Consider the following 27,225-nt stretch of genomic DNA (forward strand, 5'->3'; position numbering starts at 1 on the left):
CAAACACAGGATCTTTAAAGAATTGCTAAGTGGAGCCAGGCGCTAGCACAGGTAGTAAAATTCATGGAAAGAGGCACTGGCTGGGAAGGGAAGAGGGGGCAAATACCAGAAGAGTCTCCACGGGTTGAGTCAGCAGGCGCCCCCCAGGTGAGAGGAGAATCAGGGGGAGGGCGCGCCGGTGGGAGACTGGGATCTGGGGCGGCCGGCCGCCCGGGGCCAGTGCCCAGGGGACCCTTTTCTTCCTCCCACGGGGCCCAGGCATACTGTGCCTCTGGCCAGGGAGTGCCTGCCTGTCACCCTTCCGAGTCCTGGGGAAGTCTCAGGACACTTGAGGCCAGGCCTGAATGCCCAGCCCCACAGCATGAGCCGTTCTCGGGGAGCACTGTGCTCGGGGAGAACTGTTGGTAGGAGCCCCCAGCATTAGGGAAGGGGCCCTGCCTACCTGAGTCAGCGCTGGGCCTCCGGGGTGGAGGCTGTCTTCCGGGCGAACCTGGCAACACGCCTAAGGCTGAGTTTGGAGATCCCAGGTTGAAGGGCCCACTGGAGAGAAGGCCCTTTCTCTTCTCCCTGGGTTCTACATTCCACCATCTGTTGAGCCCCCGAAGCGGTTCAAGTCCTGCTTCTGAGTCAAGCGTGCTTGAGTAACCTGTGTGGTCTGCCCTTGGTCCCAGATACTGTCTCACAGGGCAACCCCCTGTTCTTTCCAAAAGCTGCCTGAGAGCCATGCTGTCAACTTGCAACAGACATGCTCAGATTTTTAGGGTCTGCCTGTGGTACGCTGTGGGCCAGAGCTTTGGGGATGTCTGGTGTTCCTACCTTACTGTGAGCAAGGAGGACAGAGGTGGAGGGAAGAGTGTGGATTTAGCGAAACCCTGGGGGCTGTGGGGGGGGCCTGGAAGGGCAGCCAGTCCCCAGCCCCCCACACAGTGGTGAGATCTGGGTCTACGCTGAGTGGGCCTAGTCAGGACCGTGGAAGAGACAGACGGTCTCCATGCCCTTACCTCCACTTTCTCCTTCAGGGCGGCCACCTCACATGGGGCCTCGGTCCAAGAAACGTTTTCTACTGGAGACTTTCTCTTTTCTCCACTCCCTTTCTCCTTTCTTCACTTCCTCCCCTGGGCTCTCCTCACCCCGGCCCCCCCCCATCCCTGCTGTGTCTCAGAGAAGAGGCGAAAGGGAGGGACGGCTACGCTCTTTTGAGTCCTGAGAGTTGGGTGATTCGGTCCTGAAAGGGGAGTGGGTGAATTTGGGAGCAGGGGATCAAAGAGCACAGCCCCTGTTCTCTGCTTCTCTGGGTCCTGGACAAGCAGAACCTTCCCTCTGTTCTGGATGCCCGGCTTGGAACCAGCCCTTCACGGCTGTCCTGTCTAGTCGCCTCCCGTGAAGGCTGGAGGTGCTGGTGCAGGCTAGGAGGGCTCCACTAAGAGGTGGAAGTCTTGTGGACAAAGGCAATAGTATTTGGGAACTAAAAATAATTGCGATACGGGTCGCTCTTCATGCTGCACTGGATAAAGCATTTTATGTGTGTTCTCTCACCTCAGGTGAAGTTGGGAATATTTTATCACCACTTTACAGATGAGAAAACTAATACCAGTAAGTAGGGGAGCCAGGACTTGAACCTAGTTCTGCTGGGCAGAGCTCCTTGGCCCCCGCTAGACCATCTCCTGACCCAGATGTGTGGAATCACCGTGCACTGGTCATCTTTTGGATGGTTTCCTTCACCCTTTGTACTCTCATCTCCCTCTTAAGGGTGGTGTTGATAATAATAAAGTTAGCATGTGTTGAGTAATTGGCAGATTTAGGATTTGTCTCTGGCATTTGCACTCGTAACCACACCTCTCGACCCCTGAAAGGAGGGAGGTGGATGGCAGGGCCCCTCTTGTGTTTAGTTGACGTTTTGAGGCCCAGTGCGCAGCTGAGCCTGGCGGGGAAAGCCATCCTGTTGTACCGCAGTGACCAGCCCCTGGAGCCAGGGACACCAAGAGGGATGGGCAGAGCAGAAGTCAAGAAGGACAGTAGGATTCCCAGATTTGGCTTCAGAGGGGCAGAGGGCCCAAACCTTCAAGTGTACGCTAAATTCCTGTTACAAATTTTGAGGACTTGGAGTCTGCCAAGTCCTCGGATCCTCAGAAAAGAGGGGAGGGACAAAGTCAGGAGGTGAATTGGTGGTTGCCGAGGACACTTTCCCACCCATCTTCCTCTCGTGAGAGCTAGGGCAGAGGGAAGGTCTCCCCTGTCACGCCCTCTGAGGCAGGCCAGGTAGAGAGCAGACAGTCTAGCAGCACTTGCTGGGAGGATGGGACTGAGAAGAGGTAGGCCATGGAGGCCAGACCTTCAGGACCCTGATGGACGGGGCTCAGGGTACCCTTTGGTAGACTGAGCCAAAGGCAAGTACCAGCAGGGCCGAGGAATGTCCTTGTCTCCAAGGGATGTGAACCCTACGGTTGCTTTGGCAGGGTAAAAAACAGATGTTTGAAAACCTATTGGTCTTAGGGGCGCCCCGCGGGTGGCTCAGTCGGTTGAGTGTCTCGAGTTTGGCTCAGGTCATGATCTCATGGCTTGTGAGTTCGAGTCCCATATCGGGCTCTCTGCTGTCAGCGCGGAGCCTGCTCGGGATCCTCTATCCCTCACCCTCTCTCTCTTTCTGCCCCTCCCCTGCTTGCACTCTCTCTCAAAAAAATAAACATTAAAAAAAAAAAAAGAAGAAAGAAAGAAAAAGAAAATCTGTTCTAGCAAACACTGAGGACCAACCAGGTTTAAGTGAGCAACCGGGTGTCTGAAGCACAGAGGCCAAGAGAGTTGGGTGGGCTGGAGTGGGCAGACAGCAAAGGCTTTGAGGACCTGACTGGTGAGGACTTGCAGGAGAGAGAACACTCCCTAAAGGGCAAAAGAGGTTAAAAGGGACTCTGCTGAGATGCCAGGAACCTTTCCCTTCAAAAGCTGCCATACGCATGGGGTCTTTTTTCTCCTCGAAGGCCTAAATCCATGAGCTTTCAGGATCCGAGTCAGACAGTTTACCCCAAATCAGCCAGCAGCTACCATGCAAAGAGAAAAAAGGCCTTCCTTGATGGCAAGGAAGAAGGGGGAACCGTCAGTAGCAGGGTATTTGCTTTGTGTTATTGTTTTTCTGCCTTGAAAGCGTCTGGTTAGGGAAGCAAGCTTCTTCGAGAAACCCTGGACAGTTCTTTGGGTGGTAGCAAGTCATTTCTTTCCTCTGTGGTTTTGAAGGGCTTCATTACAGCCCCAGGGGGCCATGAAAGGAAGAACTTTGACTCACACGCTTCTGGTCACCCCGCTCTCCTCCACGCTGTCTCCACACAGACTTGTCAAGGTAGCTCTGGATGGTTCTAGGACGAGGCTCTGGCCGCATTTTGCCCCAGTATGTGGGAGTGAGGGCATCTGGTGGTCTTTGAGAGTAAAAGTGGGGCTCCAAACAAGATCAGACCAGACTCCCAGCACTTGTATTCACCCGTTCCCATGCCATACAGTCCACCCATTTATTTTATTTTTTACTTTTACTTTTATTTGAGAGTGTGCACAAGGAGAGGGGCAGAGGGGGCGAGGGCGAAAACCTTAAGCAGACTCCATGCTCAGCACAGAGCCCAACGTGGGGCCGATCCCACCACCCAGGGATCGTGACCTGAGCCGAAACCAAGAGTCGGACACTCGACCAACTGAGCCAGCCAGGCGCCCCACAATTCACCCATTGAAGGTGTACAAGTAACTGGCTTTGAGTAAATTCACAGAGCTGTGTATCCGTCACCACAATCAACATTTCATTAGGAGATTTTCGTTCTCAAAGAAACCTCATACTCCTTAGTTGTCCCCCCTAAATCTCCACCCTCCTCAGCCCTAGACTGATCTTTCCGTCTCTCTGGATTTGCCTGTTCTCAACATCTCAAATAGATGGGCTCATACAATACGTGGTCCTTTGTGACCAGCTTTATTCACGTAGTGGAAGGTTTTCAGGGTCTGTCCGTGTTGTAGCGCGTGTCACTGCTTCATTTCTTCTGATTGCCAACGAATATTCCACCACGTGGATATCCTGCAATGTGTCCGTCCGTTTGCCAACTGACAGACGTTTGTGTTGTTTCCCCTTTTTGGCTGTTGTGAATGTGGGCTGTTCCCAGCAGGCACTGGTGTATGAGTTTTTGTGTGGACGTCTGTTTCCACTTCTCTGATGTGCTGCACCTGGGAGTGGCACTGCCGGGTCACACGGTGACTCCGGGTTTAGCCCTCTGAGGAACACACAAGTCTTCGTGGACACGTGTGCGTTCGTCTGGGTTGCACCCTTTTTGTGTCACGTGTGCGGAGCTGTTCAGTGCCGTTGCTGTCATTTCTGCGTCCTCACACCGTTGGCCCGAGCTGCGGGCCGTCCCGGGAGGGCAGACGGTTGCCTTGCTCAGACCCTGTCATTCGGCGTGTTCGTTGCGCAGGTGTTTGAGTGAGCATCTCCCAGAATTCAGATCGTGTAGGGGCTGGGATGTATCAGTGAGTAAATGACGTACGCCCGCCTTCATGCGCTCCCGTCTCAACGGGATGGACGGCAAATCGGTGTAAAGTGACAAATGCTAAAGGTGAAGGTGAAGGGCGGCATGGCGCTGAGTGCCGGGAAGGAATTCTGATGTTCTGCTGCGCAGCCTCACGGCGTGAAGAGGCAGCCGGGCGAGCAGTAGGAGGCGCTCTCCCGCAGGACGTGGAGGGCTGGTGGGTTGTTAAGGGCCGATTGCACCGCCCTGCGGTGCAGGGCCCGGGCTCCCACGCCCACGGGATGTTGGCACTGGAGACCACCGCTCCTTATCTCCTCCTCCTCCCCCCACTGCCTTCTGACTCTGCCTGCCTGCCAGCCCCCTGCCGTCCGCCCCTCCCCACCCACCTCCGCCCCAGCCTCTTAGGTTTTTTTGCGGAGAGCTAAGGGCAACGATAAGGGGAACTGAGAAGTCAGCGTCCTGAAAGGTGTGCGTGTTTCCACCCCACAGCCCACCTTGGGACACCTTGACCCCAAGCCCAGCAGTAAGTCCAACATGCTGCGGGGCCGCAACTCAGCCGCCTCTGCTGACGAGCAGCCCCATATCGGCAACTACCGGCTCCTTAAGACCATCGGCAAGGGCAACTTCGCCAAGGTGAAGCTGGCCCGGCACATCCTGACCGGGAAGGAGGTGAGCTCTGGGGACGGGCCGTGGGGCGTGGCCGCACCCCCCAACTGTTGGCACCCAGGAGGTAGCGGTGGGACTGCTGCCACAGCCACCTCTTATTTGTCAGCTGGAAATGAAATCTGGACAGATAGATGTGTTGACGGGGATGGGGTTAGAGGAGGAGGGAGAGTCGAGTCCTGGGTCTCTCCTGTTCAGAGAGGGAAACTTGGGCTTTTTGTCTCATGTGCAGGTAGCTGTGAAGATCATTGACAAGACTCAACTGAACTCCTCCAGCCTCCAGAAAGTAAGCATACAACATCTTCTGTTCCTTTCTAAACCTCTCATCAGGGGTCAGCGATCCCGTGTGGGCCTCCCCCTTGAATCCCCATTTTAAAAATCTCTTCGTCTTTTCACTGTCCCCAGTGCTCTGTGGCTCTGCTACCTGTGGGGCTCTGATGGGATCCACTGCATTGACTCCCCCTGGGTAGGCTTCCTGGCCACGGGCACTGGCTCTTTAGAAGCCTTTCTGCCCTTCCCTGCCATTTGGCCTGTCTGACCTACTTCCTGCATCGTGTCATCTGCTGGCCTGTGGCCCTATGCAAAAACACAACGTTCCTAGCCATTTCTAGAAACATGCGTTTGGTGATTCCAAGATCTAGAACGATCCAGGGGAGTGGCTCTAGAAGTACAGGGATAAGAGGGGGCAGGGAGCCTGCCACCAGATTCTGTGCCAGCAGCCTTTTAGGGGATGAGTATGGAAGGTTGGGTTTTTAGAAGCTCGACTCCAGTTTCAAGCCCCTGACAGTCTGTGCAGATAAAGGACAGGTAGTCCCAGTTTGCCTTCTCACTCCTAGGCTTCTCTTGGCTAAAAGTCACAGAGTCATCCACATGTAGTGTTCGCTAGATGAGGTTGAACTTTTTCTTCCCTCCTTTATTTACAGTGGGAAACTGAGGTCAGTCTTAGCTGATCAGGGGAGTCCTCCAGGTGGGAACACATACACCCCCCCCCCCCCCCCCCAGTCAGGAAACTATGAAGAGCTGGTAGGAACGCGAAAAGGAGGCTTTGATTTGCAGAATGAGACAGCTTGCCAGTGATGGGTTGACATAGAACTGGACACTCTCTGCCCTCTCCTCGCATGCTGGGCTCCAGCAGTTGGGGGAAAGAGGAAGTCTCCTGTCTGGCTCCCCAAAAGCCTCCCCTGTTCAGGTCAGTCAGATTTCCTTGTGCCCCCATACTCCAGCTGACCCTGGCTCAGATTTTCTGATCTTGCTTCACCTGGTTCTCTCACGAGGTAAGCTGAAATTCTCTTTTCAGGAGCACCCTATTATTTAAGAGAGGGCATAACCTCATGCTAACAGTCAACTACAGTGAGATTGAGAAGCTTAGGACTAGGGCTTGGGGGCTGGTATTGAGAGAGGCGTTCACAGAATTACGGGGTGGAGGTTGAGGTGCCTTGACACGCTGGCAGTCAAAAGCAAAGTGTTTCCTGGTTGATGCTCACTCAAGCCCCGGGATCCCCTCAAGGTTCTTTGGTTCAGAGGAAACATTGCTGTCATCACCAGGGCTTTCCTGCTTGGGGCTTTCCCGAAGAAAGGGAAAGAGGGCTACTCTTGACATGTTGGCTCAGAGCCTACAGAGTAGGAGCCAGCTTGGTGTGGGCCATTTGGTCTTTGGTGCGGTCCAGCCTGCCATATGATAACTGCCAGAGTCAGCCTGGCCATCTTATTTCCTACCTCTTTTTCCTCCTTGCCTCTTCCTGACTGGCTGGAAGGCACCAATCCCGGACAAACGTAGCCAATTTAAAAGCCTTTTAACACACTCTGTTACCAAGGCCAGTCTGATTCTGGCCGAATCACTCTGTTTAAACCTGATCCCAGCAGTGATCCGTAGGAAGGACAACACTGAAGAATCTAGCCCCCTCAGGGTTCTCAGCTGAGCTCCGAAAACTCCATGTTCTCCCAGAGAACGTCCCTTCCAGGCCAAATGGGTGCCCTCAGGGGAAGAACCCAGGCAGCTGCCTCCAGCCCCATTTCAGTGTTGCTTACCACCCCTGAGGTGGCGTCCAGGACTTTTTGCCTCTCATCCAAGACAACTGCTGGACCAGGGAAGAAAGCAAGAGAAACCTGGGCTCTAACGTGAAAAGGGAGCCAAGTTCAGAATCAGATTCCTGAAGATTGGAAAGCCCGTCTCTTCCTTTTCAGCTCACAAAAGCTCTCGGACCTCCTTAAAGGGAAAACAAAAGACAAAAAAACCGTGTTCACTTTATTCCATGAACTATATCCTGAATTATCTCCAGAGGTCCTGGAGAGACCTCTCCTCCCCTTCCCAACCCCCACCCCCCCAAAAAACAACAAAATGCAAACAACTACTTCTGCTCTTTGTGCAAACGGTGAGGCCTGGAAGTTACCAAGATCCCACCTCCAGTTCTCTGGCCCCCGCAGAGGGGATGGAGTTCGTTTCTGTCATCTTTCTTTATGGAAATACATGGTTTGGAGTCCCTGATTTTGTTTCACAAAGAGAGCGTGAGTGTGTGGAGGTGGGCTTGATTAAAATTGGCATCGGCTATATATAGGAGCGGCTTCTTCTGTCACCACCCCAGAGGCCCAGGAGAGAAGGGCCTGCCCACCAGTGCAGAGCCCTCTGACTTCTGTAAACCAGAAGACGGTGGGGACCCCCCTGCCAGCCCCCACCCCTTCACACAGACCAAGCTGGAGGCTGTTTTGTCACTGAACTTTAGCAGCAGCCCTGGTTCTGAATATTCATGTACATGGGCTCACGCTCCCTCCTTCAGAGGCACCCAGCCAAACCCGTCTGCTCTTTGGGGGTTGGATTTGGGGAGACTGCAACAGAGGACACTTGGCCGCTTTAGCCAGATGCTGAACCCCAGGGTGCAAGTCGCTGGAGCCCAGCTTTCCTCCTGCCGACGCTTCTGCTCTCGTTCCCCTTCACCTACTTCTCAGCCATCGGGGACAGGCATGGGGGACCTGGACGGCTGCCCCATTTCTTTCCTCCGCCTGTTTTCTCTCTTGGGAAAAGAATTCAAACGGTGGCTCCGTTTGGAGGGGACCTGAGGGGAGCAAGTGAAGCAAGCGTGACCCCTGGTATTTTATTTTCCAGCTATTCCGCGAAGTACGAATAATGAAGGTTTTGAATCATCCCAACATAGGTGAGAACCAGATGCCGTTCCTTCCTTCCTCCCTCCTCCACAGCACGGCTCCACTTCCCAGCCTGTGTCCCTCCCCGAGGCAGTGCTTTCTGGAGTCGGGAGTCTTTGAGGATGCCTCTGGGGATGCCCAGCTCAAGATCCAGCCCTGCCCCTGGCACCCTGGGCTCTTCTTAGCGGTGTGGCTGCCACGAGAGGAGCTTGCCCTCGTCGCAGGGGCGGGGTGGGGGGACCTTTCATCCCCGGGATGCCCCTGTTCACGTTAGGGCTCAGCGTGTGGCCCCTCCTACTTCTCTGACTCCCGGCTTGGCCCTTTCTGTTGCAGTTAAGTTATTTGAAGTGATCGAGACTGAAAAAACTCTCTACCTTGTCATGGAGTACGCTAGCGGAGGTAGGTGTGGAACCACCTCTTCCCACGGGCCCCCGTGTTCCCCGGCCCCGGTACGCTCCGACCTAGACCCCACCCCTGTGTCTTGCAGGAGAGGTGTTTGATTACCTGGTGGCTCATGGCAGGATGAAAGAAAAAGAGGCTCGAGCCAAATTCCGCCAGGTGGGTGTGGCTCCCTGTGCGGAGTGTGGGCCCCACCTCTGGCCTTTGGGATTTGGCGTAGGAGGAGGAGCTGCCTGGCTCTAAGTGGGCTGTGGAGGGTCCTTCGGGCTTTGCTTATCTATGTGGCAGCTTGGAACTAGGTCACCGGATCGCAGGTCCGCCATCCCGCCCTCGGGTGCCCCTCGCCTAACCCTTCTTCCTTCCTTCCAGATAGTGTCTGCTGTGCAGTACTGTCACCAGAAGTTTATTGTTCATAGAGACTTAAAGGTAAGACGTGCCCTCGTCCCCTGTCCCTGAGTCAGGTTTGGGTTGTTCACCCCCTGTCAACGGTGACCTAACCATCAGGCCCTGAGAGTTCAGGGAAACTCTAGCCTTTAATTTTTTGGGGATGATGAGGAAGCCCTTGGGGCTGCTTCCGCTGTAGGCCTTACGACCGGACCTAGAGGTCAGCCGGCCAGCGAACGGAGGGTCTCTGCCATCTCCTCGCTGGGCACGTCACCTTCCAGTGCTGCCGGGCGCGCCAGGAGAGCCGCGGGCTGTGCTGGCCCTTCCGGCCGCCGACCGAGGGAGGGACGTTGAGTGTCCCGCAGCTGCCCCACAGCTGCTTTGCAGGCGCGCGCCCACTCCGCTCTCTCCCTGAGACGGTAGAGTGTGGACTATCTCGCAGGCGCCTGGCCCCCCAGTCCTAGCAGACGTGACCGCGATTAACCTGAGCCCGACGTGGCGGAAGCCCGGCGCAGCTCACAGCGTCTCCGAGCCCGCCGACCCCCGTGCGCTCCCGTGGCCGCCCGTGTGAGGGGTGGCCCGCGCTGCCCTCCTCCGGGCCAGCCTCTTCACGCGGACTCAAGGCCTGCCCTGGAGTTGGTGGAGAACGTTCTGAGACAGGGGACGACTTCCTGTTTGTGCTCCCGTCCCCCACAGCCCCTTCCTGTTCGATGCCTTCCCGTGGTCCGCTCGGTCCGAACATTTTCCATCTTCCCGTCTTCCCTCCCAGGCGGAAAACCTGCTCTTGGATGCTGATATGAACATCAAGATTGCAGACTTCGGCTTCAGCAACGAATTCACCTTTGGGAACAAGCTGGATACCTTCTGCGGCAGTCCCCCGTATGCTGCCCCAGAGCTCTTCCAGGGCAAAAAGTATGACGGACCCGAGGTGGATGTGTGGAGCCTGGGAGTTATCCTGTATACACTGGTCAGCGGGTCCCTGCCTTTTGATGGACAGAACCTCAAGGTGGAGTGAAGCACAGGCTTAGGTCTTAAATTAAATAAATAAAAAATAAATAAATTATAAAAAACTAAATAAAAATAGATAGATTTAATTTTTAAGTAATCTCTACACTGAACGTGGGGCTCAAACTCAACCCCGAGATCAAGTCACGTGCTCCACCAACTGAGCCAGCCCCGTGCCCCAGGCTTAGGTCATTTTTATTGCTTCTCCTTTCCATTCTCAGCCCCTTTGGTCTTACCCCTGACCTCTGACCTTTGCCACCTCTACCCTTTTCCCAAGCCAGAGCTTCAGAGGAGGGCTGGGTAAAGGTATGGCAGGAGACACTGGGCCTTCTGCACACAGTGGAATGGCCTCAGTTCCTTCCTCTAGGGATGGGATAGATTATAGATTGTGTGTCCATTCACCCTTCCAAGGCACTTGGATGGCAGGCCTCAGGCTGGTCAAGCTAACGGGCACGGCGTATTTGACCTCAGTGCCTCTCTGGTGAGGTGCCTTGTCTCCGGCTCTCTGTCTCCTACCGTGTTTCATGTGTATCTGCCTGGTCAAGTCTTAAGCTCTCAGAAGCCTGGATATTAGGTTTCTTCCCTTGGTCTTGGGGTGATTTAAATTTCCCTCCTGCTGGGGCACCTGGCCGGCTCCGTCGGTAGACCAGGGGTACTCTTGATCTCAGGGTCGTGAGTTTAGGCCCCAGGTTGGACATAGAGCTTACTTAAAAATAATAATAATGATGATAAATTTCTCGGGGTGCTTTTGTGGCTCAGTCGGTTAAGCTCTCCACTTTGGCTGAGACCATGATCTCGCAGTTGGTGGGTTGGAGCCCCACGTCGGGCTCTGTGCTGGCAGCTCAGAGCCTGGAGCCTGCTTCGGATTCTGTGTCTCCATCTCTCTTTGCCCCTCCCCTGCTTGTGTTCTGTCTGTTTATCTCTATCTCTCTCTGTCTCTCAAAAATAAACAAACATTAAAAAAACTAAAAAACAATAATAATAAATTTCTCTCCTACTATAGGAGCTACGGGAGCGGGTACTGAGGGGAAAATACCGCATTCCGTTCTACATGTCCACGGACTGTGAAAACCTGCTTAAGAAATTTCTCATTCTCAATCCCAGCAAGAGAGGCACTTTAGAGGTGAGCAGCCAGGAGCCCAGCTGACTGGAAAGTTCTGGGTTCCTTGGGACACCTCCAAGCTGAGTCTCCTTCCTCCTTGCCCTTAACGCTTCCCTTTGCTCCCCCAGCAAATCATGAAAGATCGATGGATGAATGTGGGTCACGAAGATGACGAATTAAAGCCTTATGTGGAGCCACTCCCTGACTACAAGGACCCCCGGCGGACAGGTGAGGATCTGCTGAGCCGTGAGGTTGAACTCCCTAGGACTCAGGACCAGCCTTAACTGTATGTCCCCCCTGTGCAGAATTGATGGTGTCCATGGGTTACACACGGGAAGAGATCCAGGACTCACTGGTGGGCCAGAGGTACAACGAGGTGATGGCCACCTATCTGCTCCTGGGCTACAAGAGCTCTGAGGTGTGTGCCCCCTGCTCTATTCCCTGCTGGCCAGCTTTGCTGTCACTGGCAACCCCGTGCTTCTAGCACCCGTTGAGGGCAGAAGCTCCTCTCTGAGTAGGTGTGCTCTCTGCTGACGAATTTTAAGCCTCAGCTCTGGTGGGTAAAGCTCTCTGGCCTTTGCTTTCACTGGTCTCTGTCAGTGAATGAATAGGAAGGCTGGTGGGGTCTGGGCCTGGGTTGGGTTTCCAGGCGGGTGAGTAGATCTGGCTCAGTCGGTGTTGGTTAGGCCGGGTTTAGGTCGGTCTGGCTGGAGCAGTTCTTTGTCTGTTGAGAAATCTTCGTGTCTGTTTCCATGTGTTTGTGTCCCTCTGCATCTGGAAGTGTCTGTCTCCAGGTGTTTGGGTGTGTGGGTCTCTGTGCCTTTCTTATACGGGTCTTGAGTCTTTGTGTCGCTGGTGTCTGGCTGTCTGTATCTGTGCGCATGTATGTCCGTCCTCCCGTCTGTTCATCTGGAGGCTTCGTGTTTGTTCTTGTGCCCGTCTGGGTAACCGCGTCTGTGTGTGAGTCCCTGGGTGTGTGTGGGAGAGTGGTCTTGCACACCATCTGCGTGTCCCCACATGCACTCCTGGCCTCCCCGCCCTGCTCTTCTCCTGGAAGTGTAGGACTCCCTCTCTCGGTTCTCACCTTTGCCTGGTCAGGAACAATCTAGCTGGGAGCAGGAGGGTGTGGTTTCGGAGTCTGAATGTGTGTTCTTATGGGCACGTGTATCCCTCTCTAGGGGTGGGGGTCTTCCGTGTGCTGGGGGCCGGGAGTCTTTGGCTCTGTTCGTCAGGAGCTGTGTCCGGGCCTGTGTGTCTCCAGGAGTGTTTAGATGCACCTGGCTCCTGCAGGAGTATGTCGCATGGGAGTCCGGGGAGGATTTGTGTCGGGCAAGGTGGTGTGTAAGTGGGTCCATCTGTGCACATCTCCACATGATTTCTACCTCCTTTTTCTCTGCTTGCAGCTGGAGGGTGACACCATCACCTTGAAGCCCCGGCCTTCAGCTGATCTGACCAATAGCAATGCCCCTTCCCCCTCCCACAAGGTACAGCGTAGCGTCTCGGCCAACCCCAAGCAGCGGCGCTTCAGTGACCAGGGTGAGTGCTTTGGGGAGTTGCAGGTGGCGGACTCACCCCCTCCTGAAAGGACACAGGTTCCGGGGGCTTGGGATGACACTGCTGAGTTTCAGTCCCACTTCAGCCACGTCTTAGTAGCATGGCCTTGGGCAAGTCACTTAACTTCGCTCAACTTCAAATGGGGTTTGCCAGCTTGCTGGCAGGCCTGCAGGAGAGCACCGTGTGTGTGTGTGTGTGTGTGTGTGTGTGTGTGTGTGTGCGCGTGTGTGTGCGTGGCACTTAGTTGGTCCCTCGCCCTTATCCATTCCCTCTGACCCAGCAGCTGGTCCTGCCATTCCCACGTCCAATTCCTACTCTAAGAAGACTCAGAGTAATAACGCAGAAAATAAGCGGCCTGAGGACGACCGGGAGTCAGGGCGGAAGGCCAGCAGCACAGCCAAAGTGCCCGCCAGCCCCTTGCCCGGCCTGGAGAGGAAGAAGACCACCCCCACCCCTTCCACGGTGAGCGTCCCTCCTGCAGCGGGGCCCACCCTCTCCAAGCAGCTCCCTCCAGCTGCCTCCCTGACCTTGCCTCCGGGGCCATGTTTGCTTGCTGTACGGAGCCTACCCCCAAGAGTTTGAAAAGCAGAATCCTTTCTTTTCCCGAAGCCAGTCCTGTGAACGGAACACTTGGGTGTCTGTGATACACCTCTGCCCTTTATTTCCCACAGAACAGCGTCCTCTCCACCAGCACAAACCGAAGCAGGAATTCCCCCCTTTTGGAGAGGGCCAGCCTTGGCCAGGCCTCCATCCAGAATGGCAAAGACAGGTGAGTGGACCCAGGCCCTGCCTACCATGCTCGCCCACAGCCATCTCACGGCGGTGACGTCTGTCAGCACCCCCCCCCCCCCCCGCTCCCTGGAGTTCCGTCCTGGCTCTGTCCAGTCCAGTCCAGTCCAGCTTGTCCACGCACCAGCCCTCCTCCCTGCCACTCTCCAGCCCCCACCCCAAGTCTCCCATCCCCTGTGCTCCTGTGACTGCTCCTTGCAGCAGGCACACCGAGTGAGACTCCGTGGTCATCTCGGCTGCATTCTCGCCTGATTTGGTGGGGTTTTTTCTTTCCTTTTTTTTTTTTTTAGTTAGCTAGTTTGTTTATTTATTTATTTAATTTAAGCAATGTTGGCACCCAGCGCGGGGCTCGAACTCACGGCCCTGAGATCCAGAGGTGCACGCTCTTGCGACTGAGCCAGCCAGGCACCCCCACCTCCGGGCTTCTCGACTGCAGCCAGGGCACAGCAATGGCGCTCCTCTAGGCCCCGGTGCCTGAGGCTTTGGTTCGGTGGCCCCAGCTCAGGGCAGAACCGAGAGATGTCCCACCTGAGGGGCATCCGTGTTGAGGGTGACCGCGGCTGTGCCCGTGAGAACAGAGGTCCCCTAGCCTTGACCGTCAGCATCCCTTGGTGTGTTGCATTCTTGGCTCCTCCTCTTCCGAGCTTAATGAAAATTCCCCAACACCCTGCTCTTTCTGTCGACAAAACATCCTTGTTCCTAGGGGACCAGTGCAACCCAGAGGCAGTTCCAGCCCGTCGGCTTTTCTGCACTTTTGGTGTCCTCCCCCCGGGTTTTGGCCTCGCTTTCCTCACCCCCGGTGCTCCGCTTCCCAGCCCCGCCTTCCTGGTCTCTGACTCGAGTCCCATTGCTGCTCCCCAGACCTGACCTGCATCCTGCCGAGGCTCCCCGGCTCTGGCCCTTCCTGCCCTGCCCTTGCTTCCTAACCTGAGCCTCCTGCCCCCACCCACCCCTAACCCAGGCCTCTTCGCTGCTTTTGTCTCCTAGCCTAACCATGCCAGGGTCCCGGGCCTCCACGGCTTCCGCTTCCGCCGCAGTCTCTGCGGCCCGGCCCCGCCAGCACCAGAAATCCATGTCGGCCTCCGTGCACCCCAACAAGGCCACTGGGCTGCCCCCCACGGACAGTAACTGTGAGGTGCCGCGGCCCAGGCAAGTGTGCTGGGGCACCTGGCGCACCTGGTGCCCTCAGCCTGCCCCCCCTCCCCGCCCCACCCCTCCCAACAAGTTCTCCCCGCTCCCCGGGGGTCCTGCTCTGTTCTTGGCATCTTAGCCACAAGCAATGGCTCTGTCCCCTGCAGTCAGGAAGTAGAGGGAACAAAAAAATAGCTTAATGCCCCTCTTTTCCTCCAGTTCTCCCTCTCAGAACAGATATGCAAGAAGCCGTCCCGAGGCTCCAGAAGGAAGCCTTTTTGTTCTGAGCCTTCCTGGACTTCCTTAGGACCCCAGGGACAGTCAGCATCAAAGGGATTCAATCCTTGAGGGTTGGTCGACATTGTCCCCTTGAGGCTCCAGTGTGCCTAGCTCCCAAGGAGCCTCTTCTGTCTGGCCTGTTCTGCTCTCCACACACGTATCCTCCCTTGCCTCCCTCCCTCCCCCAAACCATCTCCTCCCACCTCCACCCAGATGTCCTCCTTTCTGGTGTCCTCAGTGGTCACACCCCTTCCTTCTGTGTCCTCCGTGATGGCTGCCTCTGCCCCAGCGTCCCCCTCCCCTGTTCCCACCCCAGGATGCCACAAGTGCTCGGTGGTGATGACGTTCTTGTGCCCTGATGCATTTCCCCCACCCCCACCTCTCTTCCCACAGCACGGCCCCCCAGCGTGTCCCTGTCGCCTCCCCCTCCGCCCACAACATCAGCAGCAGTGGTGGAGCCCCAGACCGAACTAATTTCCCCCGGGGCGTGTCCAGTCGAAGCACCTTCCACGCTGGGCAGCTCCGGCAGGTGCGGGACCAGCAGAATTTGCCCTACGGTGTGACCCCAGCGTCTCCCTCTGGCAACAGCCAGGGCCGGCGGGGGGCCTCGGGGAGCATCTTTAGCAAATTCACTTCCAAGTTTGTACGCAGGTGAGTCGGGGGCTTAGGGTGGCAGAGAGAATGAGGCCAGGTCTTCCTACCTGCCTGGGAGTGGGGGTGGGGACTCGGCACTAGGCTTGTGTCCTGGGGTTAGAAGAGGCCTTAGAAAGCCTAAGAAGTTGGGTCTTTGTCAGCACCTCATGATCCCAGACCCGTCCATCCTTCTCAGGCTCTCCCCAACTCCTGTACACACCCCTCGTTCTCTGGCCCCAAGAGCAGATGGCCAATGCCGCCTCCTCTCTAGGAGAGTGTGAACTCAGATGCTAAAATAAAAGCCCCCCTCTTCTCTCCTGGGTTCCCATGGAAACTTATATTTGGTGACGCAGCTGCAAAGTCATGAGGCCTGAGCCAGGCTGGGCCGGCAAGGAGAGTGTTTCCGGGTCCTTCGTCTCGCCCCCTCTGACCTCCTTTCCCCCCCACTCAGCTGGTTAAGTTTGCACCGTCTGCCCCAGCCTCGTCTTTCTGCCCCGGGCTCACCAGGAAGAAGGCCAGAAGCGAAGTAGCTGGTGGGGCCTGGTGGCCTCCTCCCTCGCAGCCCAGTGTGCTGAGGCTTTCCTGAGCAGCAAGCGCGGAGGCGGCGGAGGGCGGCGGGGGGGGGGGGGGGGGGGGGTAGTTCTCTTCATGAGGTCTCTCACCTGGTCCCCAGGTCCCCAGCTGCCCCGGAGAGACAGCTGTGATTCTTACGGTGCAGCCAGCAATCCTGCCCGGCAGGACGCTATCTGTCCCCATCCCTCCCTTTGCCCTCCCGCCTCAGGGTAGCTCCAGAAGCAGCAGCGGGCTCGGGGAGAGCAGGCTTGCTGCCCTTCCTGGTGCACTTCAGTCAGCTCAGCTGGAGCAGCCAGAAACCGTGCCCCTTTCCAGCCCTGGCATGCAGGGCGGCGGGGCGGGACGGGGGCAGGTCCCGGTGTCTAGGACTCTCGTCTCGCTGAGCGGCTCTTCCACAAATGGGGTGACCGTTGAACCTGTAAAGCCCACTCCCCACCTGCTTATCCACATACTGTCTTGTTGGTTTTTTTTTTATTTCTTTTTTTATTTTGTCTTTTTTTGTTTGTTTTTTTAGAAATCTGTCTTTCAGGTTTGCCAGAAGGTAGGCGTTCAGCCCGCTGTGTGTGTGTGTGTGTGTGTGTGTGTCTGCGTCCCGTGTCCTGCCTCCGTCATTAACTCCCCTTTTCTGGCTCTTGCTCCCTCTTCCGTCCGCTAACCACGTCTGTGTGGCCCTCTCTCTGCCATCTTAAAGGGATGAAGACCGCCTCTGACTGGGTGGCCGCTCGGGGCAGATGGCTTTGCAAATGAGGAGCCTGTCCACAGGCAAGGGGGATCTTCTCAGGGAATTCTCCCTTTAAGATTGTCTCCTCACCCCCACCCCAGGTTTGGGTTTCGGTCGCAAGCATTGGGTTCCTTTCCTGGCCCTTCCCCTTGTCTGTGCATGCGCTGTGAAGAAGCTCCACGACGGTTGCAAGTGCATCTGGGATGGTACCTCATTCTGGGTCTCCTGGTCTTTCGCCTTCTCTGGTCCCCTGAACTTCAGAGCTGTGTGACCTCTTGCCCCTGTCCTGTGTATAGCAGGACTTTGGAAGTACTACAGGGACGCCGGGGTCCTAAGGCTCCAGCGTGATGCTTCCAGGCCCTTGGAGCCTTTGCCTCACGAGTGGGCACGGCACCCCCTTCTGGCAGCTCCTGTTAGAACTGGCCCCCCACCCCACCACCACCCAGCACACCTCCTGCCTCCAGCAGGACGTATCTGGACGAATCAGGCCACCTCTCTTCTGGGCTGTGTTCTCCGGATGAGGACAATGGCTTCCAGAGAGCCGGGGGCCGGGATGTTCTGGGGCGGGAGCCACCTACCCCATAGTCCTGGCAAAACAGTGGGTGATCCCGCCCCCTCCCTCAGACATCTCCCTTCCTAGACTGGATCCTGGCTGGGCCAGATACCCAACTGAAGACCCAAGGGCCGGGTTGGGAGCACTGGTTCCCCAAGGCTGTGGGCCCAGGCCCCGTGCTGGGGCTAGGACACCGGCAGGCACGTTGGTGACCCAACTGACTAATGCCAAGACGGGGTCTTTAGGCTTGCCCCTTTCCACCCACTGCTCCCCACCCAGCTCTTCACTGCATGGCTAGCTGTTGACTCACAGGCCCCGGTGACAGGGCGCCTCCACCCACAGGGCAGGAACCAGGTGGGGCTGGGGAGAGCAGCAGGCTCCTTCCCCTGCACAGCCCGGGCTCCCCGCTCGCAGTGCGCTGGTGTGCATTCGTGTGTCTGTTGTGTCTTCGTGTTCCTTTTCCGTGTGCCGCTGCCGCTCTCTCTCATCCTCCTCACATCCCTGCCCGCCTCTGCAGTCCCCAGTATCCCGGCTCCAGGCACCCATGTTCCCGCCAGGAGCTGGAGAAGCCGCTCAGCGGGGCCAGACCTCTTCCCCACCCACCCTCCCGAGGTGCTGGCCCTGCCCTGCCCTCTCTCCTCCGTTCTGTACAAGCAGATGGCCTGGCAGCCTGGCAGGCAGGGGAGTCATAAAAGAATGGGGGAGGCGGGCTTGTCCACGGCCTGCCTCGGGCCCTTCTCCCCCTCCCCTTCCCCAGGCACCCATCCCCAGGCAGTTCCAGCTCTTGGCCCTTTGAGCCTCCCGGGAGAGGCTTCTGTCTACCCTCCCTCCCCCCCTCCCCCCAGCCCAGCCCCCTTCCCTTCGAGAGGACCAGGGCTCTGGGGCCTGGGTATGCTGATGTTGAAGACCCGTTCACAGCGTGAGGCCCTGGCTGTGGGCTGGTGGGGGAGCTGCCTCATGCTGTGGCTTGTGCTCCATGCGTGTGTCTGCACATCCACACCCCCCTCCCTCCCTGGAGCAGAGGCTCCTTCTCCCCAGCACAGAGCTCTGGGAGCGTGGCGGGGGGGACAGGCCCCACGTGCCGGGCTCCCTGCCGGAAAGGGACAGGCGAGCCGCCGGCGTGAGGTGCTGCAGAGCCGTGTTGGCCTGCCAGGTGACGGGCGAGTGGCCTTCGGGCTCGGGTCCCGCTCACCCACCAGTGGCGCCTCACCAGACCCACCCTCGCCTGGGTCTGCGGCGGCGGAAGGAGCGAGAGGTCCCAGCACTAAACTCTCCCTCGCTCTGTTTTTTGAGGAACCTGAATGAACCTGAAAGCAAAGACCGAGTGGAGACGCTCAGGTGAGAGGGCCGGAGCCGGCACCGGCCCTGCCCGGGCCACCGGGCTTGCCACGAGCCTCCTGCTCCTGTCTTCCTTCTGCCACCTGGCTCTTCCTCCAGTGGTTCTGCCCGGTCCCCACCCTCTTGGGACCTCCCTTTCCTCAGAGAATCCCCACACCCCAGCTGATGTATTCTGGAAGCAGGAGCCCTAGGCTGGGCGGCTGGGGCTACAGATTCCTCCCCACCGCCCAGCTCACCTTTCTGGCCAGCCGCTACTCTCTGTCCGCAGTCTGCGAACCGCTCAGGGCTGTTGAGCACGTGCTCCCCTTTCTTCCCCTGACCCTCCCCTCTTCCCAGAAAAGCATGGAACTGGCGCCCTCCCGTCCCCTGCCGGGGCCTGGCTTCTCCTCACCTTCTCCACCCTCCCTGAGAGAGAGATGCAGGTGGCAAAACCACCCACCCCTCTCACCCTCCCTCTGCTTCCCCCCCCCCCCCCAGGTCTGCCGCTCCCTCTTCCAGCATTGTCATTGTCGCCTCCGGGCCACCCTCCCGCTCTCCTGTCTGGTCTCCGGGCCCATCTGCCAGGGTGGCTCTCCCGTGGGTGGGGTGCCTCGGCCGGGGCCTGACACACACCCCCCCCCCCCCCCCCCCCCCCCCCCGCCTCTGCCCTCTCCGCAGACCTCACGTGGTGGGCGGCGGAGGCACTGACAAAGAAAAGGAGGAGTTTCGGGAGGCCAAGCCGCGCTCGCTACGCTTCACGTGGAGTATGAAGACCACGAGCTCCATGGAGCCCAATGAGATGATGCGGGAGATCCGCAAGGTGCTGGACGCAAACAGCTGCCAGAGCGAGCTGCACGAGAAGTACATGCTGCTGTGCATGCACGGCACGCCGGGCCACGAGAACTTCGTGCAGTGGGAGATGGAGGTGTGCAAACTGCCGCGGCTGTCTCTCAACGGCGTGCGATTTAAGCGGATATCGGGCACCTCCATGGCCTTCAAAAACATTGCCTCCAAAATAGCCAACGAGCTCAAGCTTTAACGGGCTGCCGGGAGTGGGGGGCGACGGAGGCGGGCCGGCTGGACGTAGCTGCTGGGGCCGGGCTCCGACCCACCTGGGCGAGACTGCAGAGATGGATCGGTCTGTCTCCCCCTGCTGGCGCTTCTCCCCTCCCGCCCTCCTTGGTTGGTTTTTTTTTTTTTTTTTCTTCTTCCATGTTTGGGGGGGGACGGGAGACGGTTCTTGCCCCCCAACATTTGCCCCTGCCCAGAAAGTCCCCCCCCTTCCCCCCTCTCCCCCACAGGAGGCCAAGGAAGGGGGGGGAGGGGTGGGGGGGCGGGGCTCCCCCTCGGTACTGCGGTTGCACAGAGTATTTCGCCTAAACCAAGAAATTTTTTATTACCAAAAAGAAAAAAGAAAAAAAAAAAAATCCCAGCGGCCACCTTTCCTCCCCGCCCCATCGGGACAGTTGAGACTGGATCTGTGGGGTTTCCCGGGAGGGTGGCTCAGGGCTGGAACACTCTCAGGCAAGAGTGGTGGAGCTCCCCGTCAGGCCCTCCGCCAGGCCCACTTTGGGCTTCTCCCCTCTCCTTCCCTCCTTCCCTCCAAGCAAACCACCAGAGGTGGCCTTCCCCTGACCTCGGGCCCCAGGGCTGGAGGCCCGGACGGCCGGGCCGGGGACCGGGGGGCTGGGGGCGGGGCGCTGCGCAGCCCTGAAGTTGGGGGGTGGGGGCGGCGGCAGCTCCGGGCTGGCAGGCGCGGCCCGGGGCCCCGGCCCCCTCCACACTGTATCCTCTGCCCCTCCTTCCCCAGAGCCGGGCATTTCCTTCCACAAGCTGCTGTGGGGACTTTTGTTCCCCTCCTCAAAAGTCTGTGCCATCTTCTCCCACCCCTCCTGGGTAGAAGGCGGGGCTGACCCCGGGGCCGGGAGAGGGGAGGGGACTGCAGGGCAGATGGGCTCCTCGGCCCCCAGGGGGCCGCCTGGGCTGCTAGTCTCCGGAACAGGGATGCTGGGCACTCTCCATCAGGGGAGAGCCTTTGTCTGAAAGCACAGCCCCTCGCCGTTCCTCTCCCCTGCCCCTTCATTGGCATTAATCTGGGCACCAGCTAGTTCCATAGCAGTGACTCCCCCTCACCACTCATCTCGGCCTTGCCTTTTCTTCCTGACACTGTCGCCCCTCCTCTCAGGAGACACTGCCCAGGGCCTCCACGGGCCCGCTGGCAGGAGGCTGGATAGGGCAGCAGGGCCGGGAGCATCTGCCCTCCAGGGGGTGGGGGGACAGACAGGCCTAGCGACTCCCAGCTTGCTAACCTCCTCGGCCAGTGTGGGAGTGGCTGGTCATGGGCGCTTGGCTGGTGGCGGCCGCCGCATCCCTTAATTTATTTCTCTGCTGTTTCTGTTCCTGAGAAGTTGGGGGAGGGGGTCCTGCCGAGGCTGCCCCCACCCTCACCTGAGTTGTACATTTTTTTTTTTTGTGATGGGTTTTATTTTTTATTTTATTATTTTATTTCTTTTTTTGATTTATGATGACTCCACCCCTACTCATCACCCCCCTGTTCCCAGCCCAGGCTCCGCGGCAAGGCGAGCCCTTGGGTCCCAGGAAGGGGCCTAGCCAACCTCAGCCCTCCTGCTCCAGGCCCTGACTGCAGGCTCTGTGGGCTCGGGCTCAGGCTCCGACCAAGGGCTCCCCCTCTCCCTTCTTCCCTCTCTTCCTCCCTCCCCATCCCTCCTGCCCAGTGGAACAGCCCGGGTGCTCTTCTGAGGGGCCTGGAGGGCATGGCTTGGCTCCCAGAGAGGGTGGTGGCCCGTGGGGGGGCCTCCCAGGCAAGGTGGCCCCTCCCTACCCGCCCCCCCCCTCACCCGCACTTAGTTTCTCCTCTGGATCAAACACGTAATAAAGAGAATGTTTGGAATCTGAGCTGCCTCCTTCTGTTTCTTCTCCCAACCGGGCAGGGACCCAGTCCCCATGGGCAAGATGTGGCCCAGCCCGCCAGCCTTGCAGGACAGAATGGATTCCTGTCTGAGGCCTGGGGGAGGCCAGTGCTGGGTGGCTGCTCCCTCCCACCCTCGGGGCACAGACAGGAAGCAAAGCCCAGGGACCTCAAGGGCAAAAGAGAGAGCACTCAGTGGACTTGGAAGATTTTATTTATTTTTTAAAAACATTGAAAAATAAACCCATGTCTGCATATGTCCCCGGCCCTCCTTTCTCTAGGCTTTTGGGCAGTGGGTATAGCGGGCATCTTCAGAGCTCCATGGCACTTCCCAGCAGGCTCCGGAAGACAGGAGAGCTGCCCATCCAGTTCGGCCACACAGGCCCCAAGGAACCTCTGCCCGCCTCCCCCCTACAGCCCCCTCCCCACCTCACCCTGACTTATTGCTAAAAGAAAGGAAAGAGGAAGAACAGCCCCTACACTGTCCACTCCCCCATCCCCCAAGCTAAGGTCACTACCCCCTCTACACGAAGGCCAAGGCCCAAAGGCCAAGCCCCAGCAGACTAGGAGGCAGCCATTCCAGCCCCAGCCAGGAAGAGAAAAGTACCCTCAGGCCAGTTCAGAAGGCCCCTGAGTCCCCGCCCCCGGGCTCGGGTGGGGGGGGGGTGGAGCCTCAGCTGCCAGAAACAAGTGCAGAACCCAGAGGTCCAGACTGTGCCCACTGGCAGCTCCGGGTCTTCGAAAGACCTGGCCAAGGGCTCTAGTCCCTTCTGTCCTCCGTGAAGCCAGAGGTGTCCAAGGACGGCCAGCCACGGGGTTCTGGAGCCTCTGGCGGGTGGAGGGCCGCAGGGCTCAGAGTGACGGTGCTGGAGGCTCCAGCGGGGCTCCAATCAGGGTGGGTGGGGGCTGAGGGCCGGGGCGGGCACTGTGGCGGGAGGCAGCCAGAGCCGGGCGGATGAGAGGTGGTGGGGGCTGGTTGGGGGCCAGCCGGGGCTGGAGGAAACGGCCCTGCTGGAGCGGGGGTGGCTGGCGGAGCAGAGTGGGAGCCGTAGGCAGAGGTGGCCTCAGCAGCGGGGGCGGCTGGGACAGCGAGGTGGGAGGCGGAGGAGGGGGCGGCACGGGGGGTAGCGATCGGGGCACGGATGTCGACACGGACGTGATCTGCACCTGTGAGGGGAGAGAAGGGACACGGACTCGAGCGTGCCCTCGTGCCCGTCCAAAGACGGAGCCGGCTCCTCTCCTCTCTTCCCGGAAGGGCTTCTTCCGCCCGCTCTCACCTCGTCGTCTTCCTCTAGGGCTGGGGCTGGCAGGGGGGCCCCTCTCCTCGACTCCTCCATGGGGACTGGGGCTCCGGGCGCCCCGTCCTGCTCGGCCTCCCACTCCTGCAGCACCTCCTCCAGATTGAAGCGGCGCCGGTAGCTCACGAAGAACGTCTTCACCTGGGTCAGAGTCTTGTTCCCGATCACCTCGGCTATAGCCCCGAAGTCTTTGCCGTACCTACGGATGGCTGCGAGGGTCAAAAGGGCAGCAGAGTGTGAGCGCCCCTTAGAACGAGCTCCTTCCCTGACCCTTCCCCGCCGCCCCGGCTCCTCCGAGGCTGGGGAGAGATTCCCGGCGCTCTCCGCGCTCCCCCCCCCCCCCCCCCCGGTCTAACCCACCTTGCACGGCCAAGAGCTGCTCATCCGTGGTCCAGCGGGAGTTGAACTTGGTGTTGGCCTGGAGAGCAGGGAATATATCCTCTAGACTGGACATTATGGCAACACAGGCCCTGCCCTCCGAGGCGATCTTCCCTTTCTGCTCCGCAAGGTGGGGGAGGTGGGGGGTGGGGGGGGCGAGCCCCTCCCTCACCCACGCCCGAAGCCACCTTACCTCAGGGGGGCGCAGTGGATCGATGCCACCCTCCAGCGCCTGGCGGAGGCCGCTATTGGTCTGCTTCATGCTTTGCACCTGAAAAGGTCAAGAGGCGACACCTCAAACTCTCCTGCCAGAAAGGCCACCGGTACCAACCCTCACCATGGCTCTGCTTCCCAACACAGCTCGTGGCCGCCCCCCCCCCCCTTCCAGCTCGCTCCTCCCTCACAGCAGCTCAGTAGGGGAGGCGCCCGGGTTCTCCCCCGCTCGCAGACCAGTTTCTATAAAAGATCCAGAAGAGAACGCCGCCGTGACTCAGACGTCTAAGAGGTGGGGCAGAGGCAGGCTCGGCGCGTGCACACCACACACCTTCCGCCTCAGCCGTCCCCGCCACGTACTTCCCTGCTGCCCGCGGCCCGGTCCGCGGGGCCCCTTCTTTCCCCAGGCCCTCACCTGGCGCTTGAGGGAGATGAGCTGCGAGTCGAGGCCTCGAAGCGTGAGGTTGGCAAGGTCTGGGCTTCCTGACACGGCGGTGAGGCCCTCGGGGCTCAGGTACATGCCCTTGGGCGGGCGACGCCGGGTTCGCAGCGGGTGGTGGCGGTACTGAGACCCCTGGGCCTCCTTCTTCCCAGGGCCTGGGCGGGTATTCAGGGGCCGAGAGGGCAGAGGCTGCCAGGGAAAGGAGAGGGGTGGGTGGTGAGGAGCCCAAGGACGAGGCGGGCGCATGGGCAGGGCCAGACCAGCTCGGGGGGGGGGGGGGGGGGCCTCACCTCTCTCTTGGGGTCTCCAGCATCTGGCTCCCCCTCACTCACGGCTCCTCGTCCCTCTTCAAGCTCATCACTGTTGACACAGGGACCAAGGAGGGAGTGAGGCGGAGGCCAGGGCCCCCAGAGCTCAGCTTGCCCCGCCCCTGGGCCCCCAGGGCCCCCACCTGTCTTCTTTGTCTTTTCGGCCCCCCAGCCGCCGAGCCTGTCTGTCCATCACGCTGGTCCGGCTGCGGGTCTTCTTCCACGAATAGTAATACTTTACCAGACTAGGGATCAGCTTGTCAGGCAGCTGGAAGGGCAATGCCAGGGGCTGGGACCCACCCAGGACCCTGGGCCCCGGGCGGGCTCGTCAGAACGGAGGGGCTAAGGAACGCTGGCAAGGGGGAATGGGCTTTTACCATCTGCTGGATCCGCTGGAAGCATTTGCCATGGAAGCCAAAGGCCTGTTCAAACAGCACCTTGTCCTCCACAGTCCACTCGTCAGGGAACGGGGTGAAGTTGGCCAGGTCGGCCAGTGACTTCTCTACATCGTGCTTATGCCACAAGAGCATGCCCAGCGCCTGGCCCGGGAGAGGGAACGACTCGGGCTCAGCTGCGCCCGGCACCGTCCCGTCCCCACCGCCCAAATCCCTACGGGGCCGAGGCTCACCTGCTCAATGTTGTAGCCGTGCTTCTCCTTGGCCATCGCAATGTACTTGTCAACTGCGGGGGTGGGAGGGGCCCGGTATTGGAGAAAGGGTTACACCTCCTGACCCGAGCCCGCCCAGATGGGGCTAGGCCCCGGAGCCTGAGCCCCAGGGCAGGGGCTGAACCCACACACCTCAGCCTCCAGCCCACTTGGGAGAAGAGCCGGCCACCAAATGGCACGAACCCAAGCCCCCGGCTCCCAGGGAAGCAAACGAACCAGGATCCTGCCCCACTCACGTTTGGCATCTGACACACAGTGGTTGGGCGACCACACCAGCATCCCCTTCAGTTCCTTGTTGCTGTAGCGTGCAGGGCTCTCTGAAAGACGGGCGCAAGAAGGATCGGCCTGGTGGCACTGGCCTGGACCCACGGCCAGAGGGTGGCAGAGGAATGGGGCCTGTGAGGTGAGGCCCAGAAGGGAAGGAGGGGCAGAGACCCAGACAGGAAGGCAGAGCAGGAAAACCAAGCATGCCATGGGCCACCCACCCCCGCCCGCCCGCCCGCCCGCTGGCCTGTCCTTCCAGCGGGCACCAGCCAAGGGCTCCCCCAGGTGAGGCTCAGGGCCAAGCCATGGGCCCTCCGCTCCCCTCCCTCTGCAGCCTGTCCTGCCACTCACCAGGCTTGCACTCCGGAATTACGGCCTGGTAATTGGTTCCAACGCGGATCATGCTGTCTGCGGAGCCAGGGGAGACAGTCAGGACTCCAGGGAGGGAGGACAGGAGGATGTGGCAGGGGTGGTGGCTGCCCTGGGGTTCTCCTTCCTGACCATTCAGGGCCCCCACCTTCCAGAAGGCTCACTTTTCCCTGATCTTCCCCCTCAGTTGCCCTCAGCCACAGAAGAAACTGGAAGACGGAGAGACCCTGCCTAGTCATAACCCATGGGAGGAGGGGGGGGGGGCGGGGGCGGCAGAGATGGGGGGGTGCCAGGACAAGGGGCCAGTTTAGAGCCCAGGCCAAGCAGAGCCCTTTGTTCTGGCTGGGGGGGGGGGGGGGGGGGAGGCGGGTGCTGCCCCCAGACCTGGACCATAGCCCCGCAGGGAATCCAAAGCTCCTCCCCACCCCATGAGCCTCACAGCTCGGTGTGGAAGTGTCTTTCCAGCCCCTGCCCCAGCCAGACCTCAGTCCCCTACAAGGTAGCAAGGTATGAGCAGCCCAAACTGTGGAGAGGAGGGCCGCCCGAGTCCTTCAGAGACTGAGGGCAGGGCGGGGGTGGGCAGGACCGCCTCCTTGGCAGCTAGGGGCCCAGCCTCCGGATTCCCAGTGCCCGCAGCCCCCAGGCTGGGGGAAGAAGCAAGACAGAGGCTCCAGTCCCGGAAGGCAGGAGCCATCAGTCTAAAACGCCCGTGGTCAGCAACACTCCCCCCGCCCCACTCGCGTCCCCGGTGCCGGTGCACCTTTAACCCTAGGCCGCCGGGCTCACCGTGCGAGTGCTCCTCCTCGCTGCTGTCATCCTCCGAGTGCGGCTGCCCGCCGTTGGGCGCCGTCTTGGCCCGGCTGCGGGACAGGATCCCGGAGCCCGCGCTCGGCTTCTCCATCACGGAGGGCATTACCCCGCCCAGCTGCCCCGGGGGGCGCGGGAGCCTTCGGAGAGCCGCGGTGGTTGCCGCGCTCGCCTCGAGTGCCGTGCCCGGCCCGGCCTGGAGAGGTCGCCACTGAGGCTACGAGAGGCAGGAGGTCAGCGTGGCTAGGGTCCGGCGGGGCGGGAGCCCTGCGGACAGCTCAGCGCTCGCCGCGACCCCCACGGGCGACGGCGTCAGAAAAGTTTGTGCAGAAGTGGGGTACGCGGGGGATGAGCGCAAGGTCCGGTGCGGCTGGGGCGCGCTCGCTCTGTACGCTCCACGGGATTGGGGCTCCCTCGGAGAAGTCGGGGCGCCCGGCTTCTGGGGCGCCTCCGAGCCAGCCCCACCGCCCTCCCGCCCACGCAGTTGAGCGGGCGGGCGCTGCGGCGCAAGTGGCGCCCCCCGCGGGCTGCACGCCTCCCGGCTGCACCGGGATGCCCCAGTCCCCAGGCGGGGACCCCCGTCCCGACCAGACCCCTGCCCGCGACGGCAGGCGGCAGGGCCCCGGCGGTGGCGGTGGCGGCGGCGGCGGCGGCGGCGGCGGGACGGCGCGCACGGCGCGCCGCGCTGGGCAGAGTTGCCGGGAGGCGGGCGGAGCGCAGCCGCGGGCGCCGCCTCGCACCCTCCCCGGCGCGCTCGCTCTCCCCGCCGCGCTCGGGCTGCTGCTCGCTCGCCCGCTCTCCGCCGCCGCTCGCTCCTCG

The 27,225-nt window shown here is 59.7% G+C and overlaps 2 protein-coding genes across 7 annotated transcripts in view; one reads left to right on the forward strand and one right to left on the reverse strand.

The window, feature by feature from the left end:
- Window positions 1-21,647, forward strand: part of MARK2 (microtubule affinity regulating kinase 2) — a 58,416-nt gene extending 36,769 nt beyond the window's left edge. For 2 of the 5 annotated variants that reach the window (XM_006937449.5, XM_019812590.3), the window contains exons 2-19: window positions 4,980-5,159; window positions 5,386-5,439; window positions 8,254-8,302; window positions 8,625-8,690; window positions 8,779-8,849; window positions 9,060-9,116; window positions 9,844-10,080; window positions 11,083-11,202; window positions 11,310-11,409; window positions 11,487-11,599; window positions 12,585-12,717; window positions 13,019-13,197; window positions 13,407-13,504; window positions 14,512-14,673; window positions 15,328-15,585; window positions 16,655-16,681; window positions 18,708-18,752; window positions 19,410-21,647. In XM_006937449.5, coding sequence (XP_006937511.1) covers window positions 4,980-5,159; window positions 5,386-5,439; window positions 8,254-8,302; window positions 8,625-8,690; window positions 8,779-8,849; window positions 9,060-9,116; window positions 9,844-10,080; window positions 11,083-11,202; window positions 11,310-11,409; window positions 11,487-11,599; window positions 12,585-12,717; window positions 13,019-13,197; window positions 13,407-13,504; window positions 14,512-14,673; window positions 15,328-15,585; window positions 16,655-16,681; window positions 18,708-18,752; window positions 19,410-19,770 — 2,310 coding nt within the window. In that variant the 3' untranslated portion in view covers window positions 19,771-21,647. Of the gene's footprint in view, window positions 1-4,979; window positions 5,160-5,385; window positions 5,440-8,253; window positions 8,303-8,624; window positions 8,691-8,778; window positions 8,850-9,059; window positions 9,117-9,843; window positions 10,081-11,082; window positions 11,203-11,309; window positions 11,410-11,486; window positions 11,600-12,584; window positions 12,718-13,018; window positions 13,198-13,406; window positions 13,505-14,511; window positions 14,674-15,327; window positions 15,586-16,654; window positions 16,682-18,707; window positions 18,753-19,409 lie in introns of those variants that run through there. The other 3 variants (XM_019812587.2, XM_019812591.2, XM_019812592.2) reach the window with 3 other exon arrangements.
- A 209-nt stretch (window positions 21,648-21,856) lies between these two features.
- On the reverse strand, window positions 21,857-26,519 carry RCOR2 (REST corepressor 2). 2 transcript variants are annotated; one of them, XM_023239986.2, is made up of 12 exons: window positions 26,386-26,519; window positions 25,582-25,638; window positions 25,203-25,283; window positions 24,928-24,980; window positions 24,677-24,838; window positions 24,443-24,567; window positions 24,282-24,351; window positions 23,965-24,180; window positions 23,530-23,607; window positions 23,319-23,376; window positions 22,938-23,167; window positions 21,857-22,827 (listed from the first exon to the last, which is right to left on the reverse strand). In XM_023239986.2, exons 1-12 carry the CDS (start codon window positions 26,510-26,512, stop codon window positions 22,513-22,515), a joined length of 1,572 nt encoding a protein of 523 aa, XP_023095754.1. In that variant the 5' UTR covers window positions 26,513-26,519; the 3' UTR covers window positions 21,857-22,512. The 2 variants fall into 2 exon arrangements, with proteins under 2 accessions (XP_023095754.1, XP_044895416.1); XM_045039481.1 differs by lacking the exon at window positions 22,938-23,167.
- Window positions 26,520-27,225: the final 706 nt, after the last annotated feature.

Source organism: Felis catus, chromosome D1, assembly GCF_018350175.1.
Source record: "Felis catus isolate Fca126 chromosome D1, F.catus_Fca126_mat1.0, whole genome shotgun sequence".
In the NCBI taxonomy this organism is placed as follows: Eukaryota; Metazoa; Chordata; class Mammalia; order Carnivora; family Felidae; genus Felis; species Felis catus.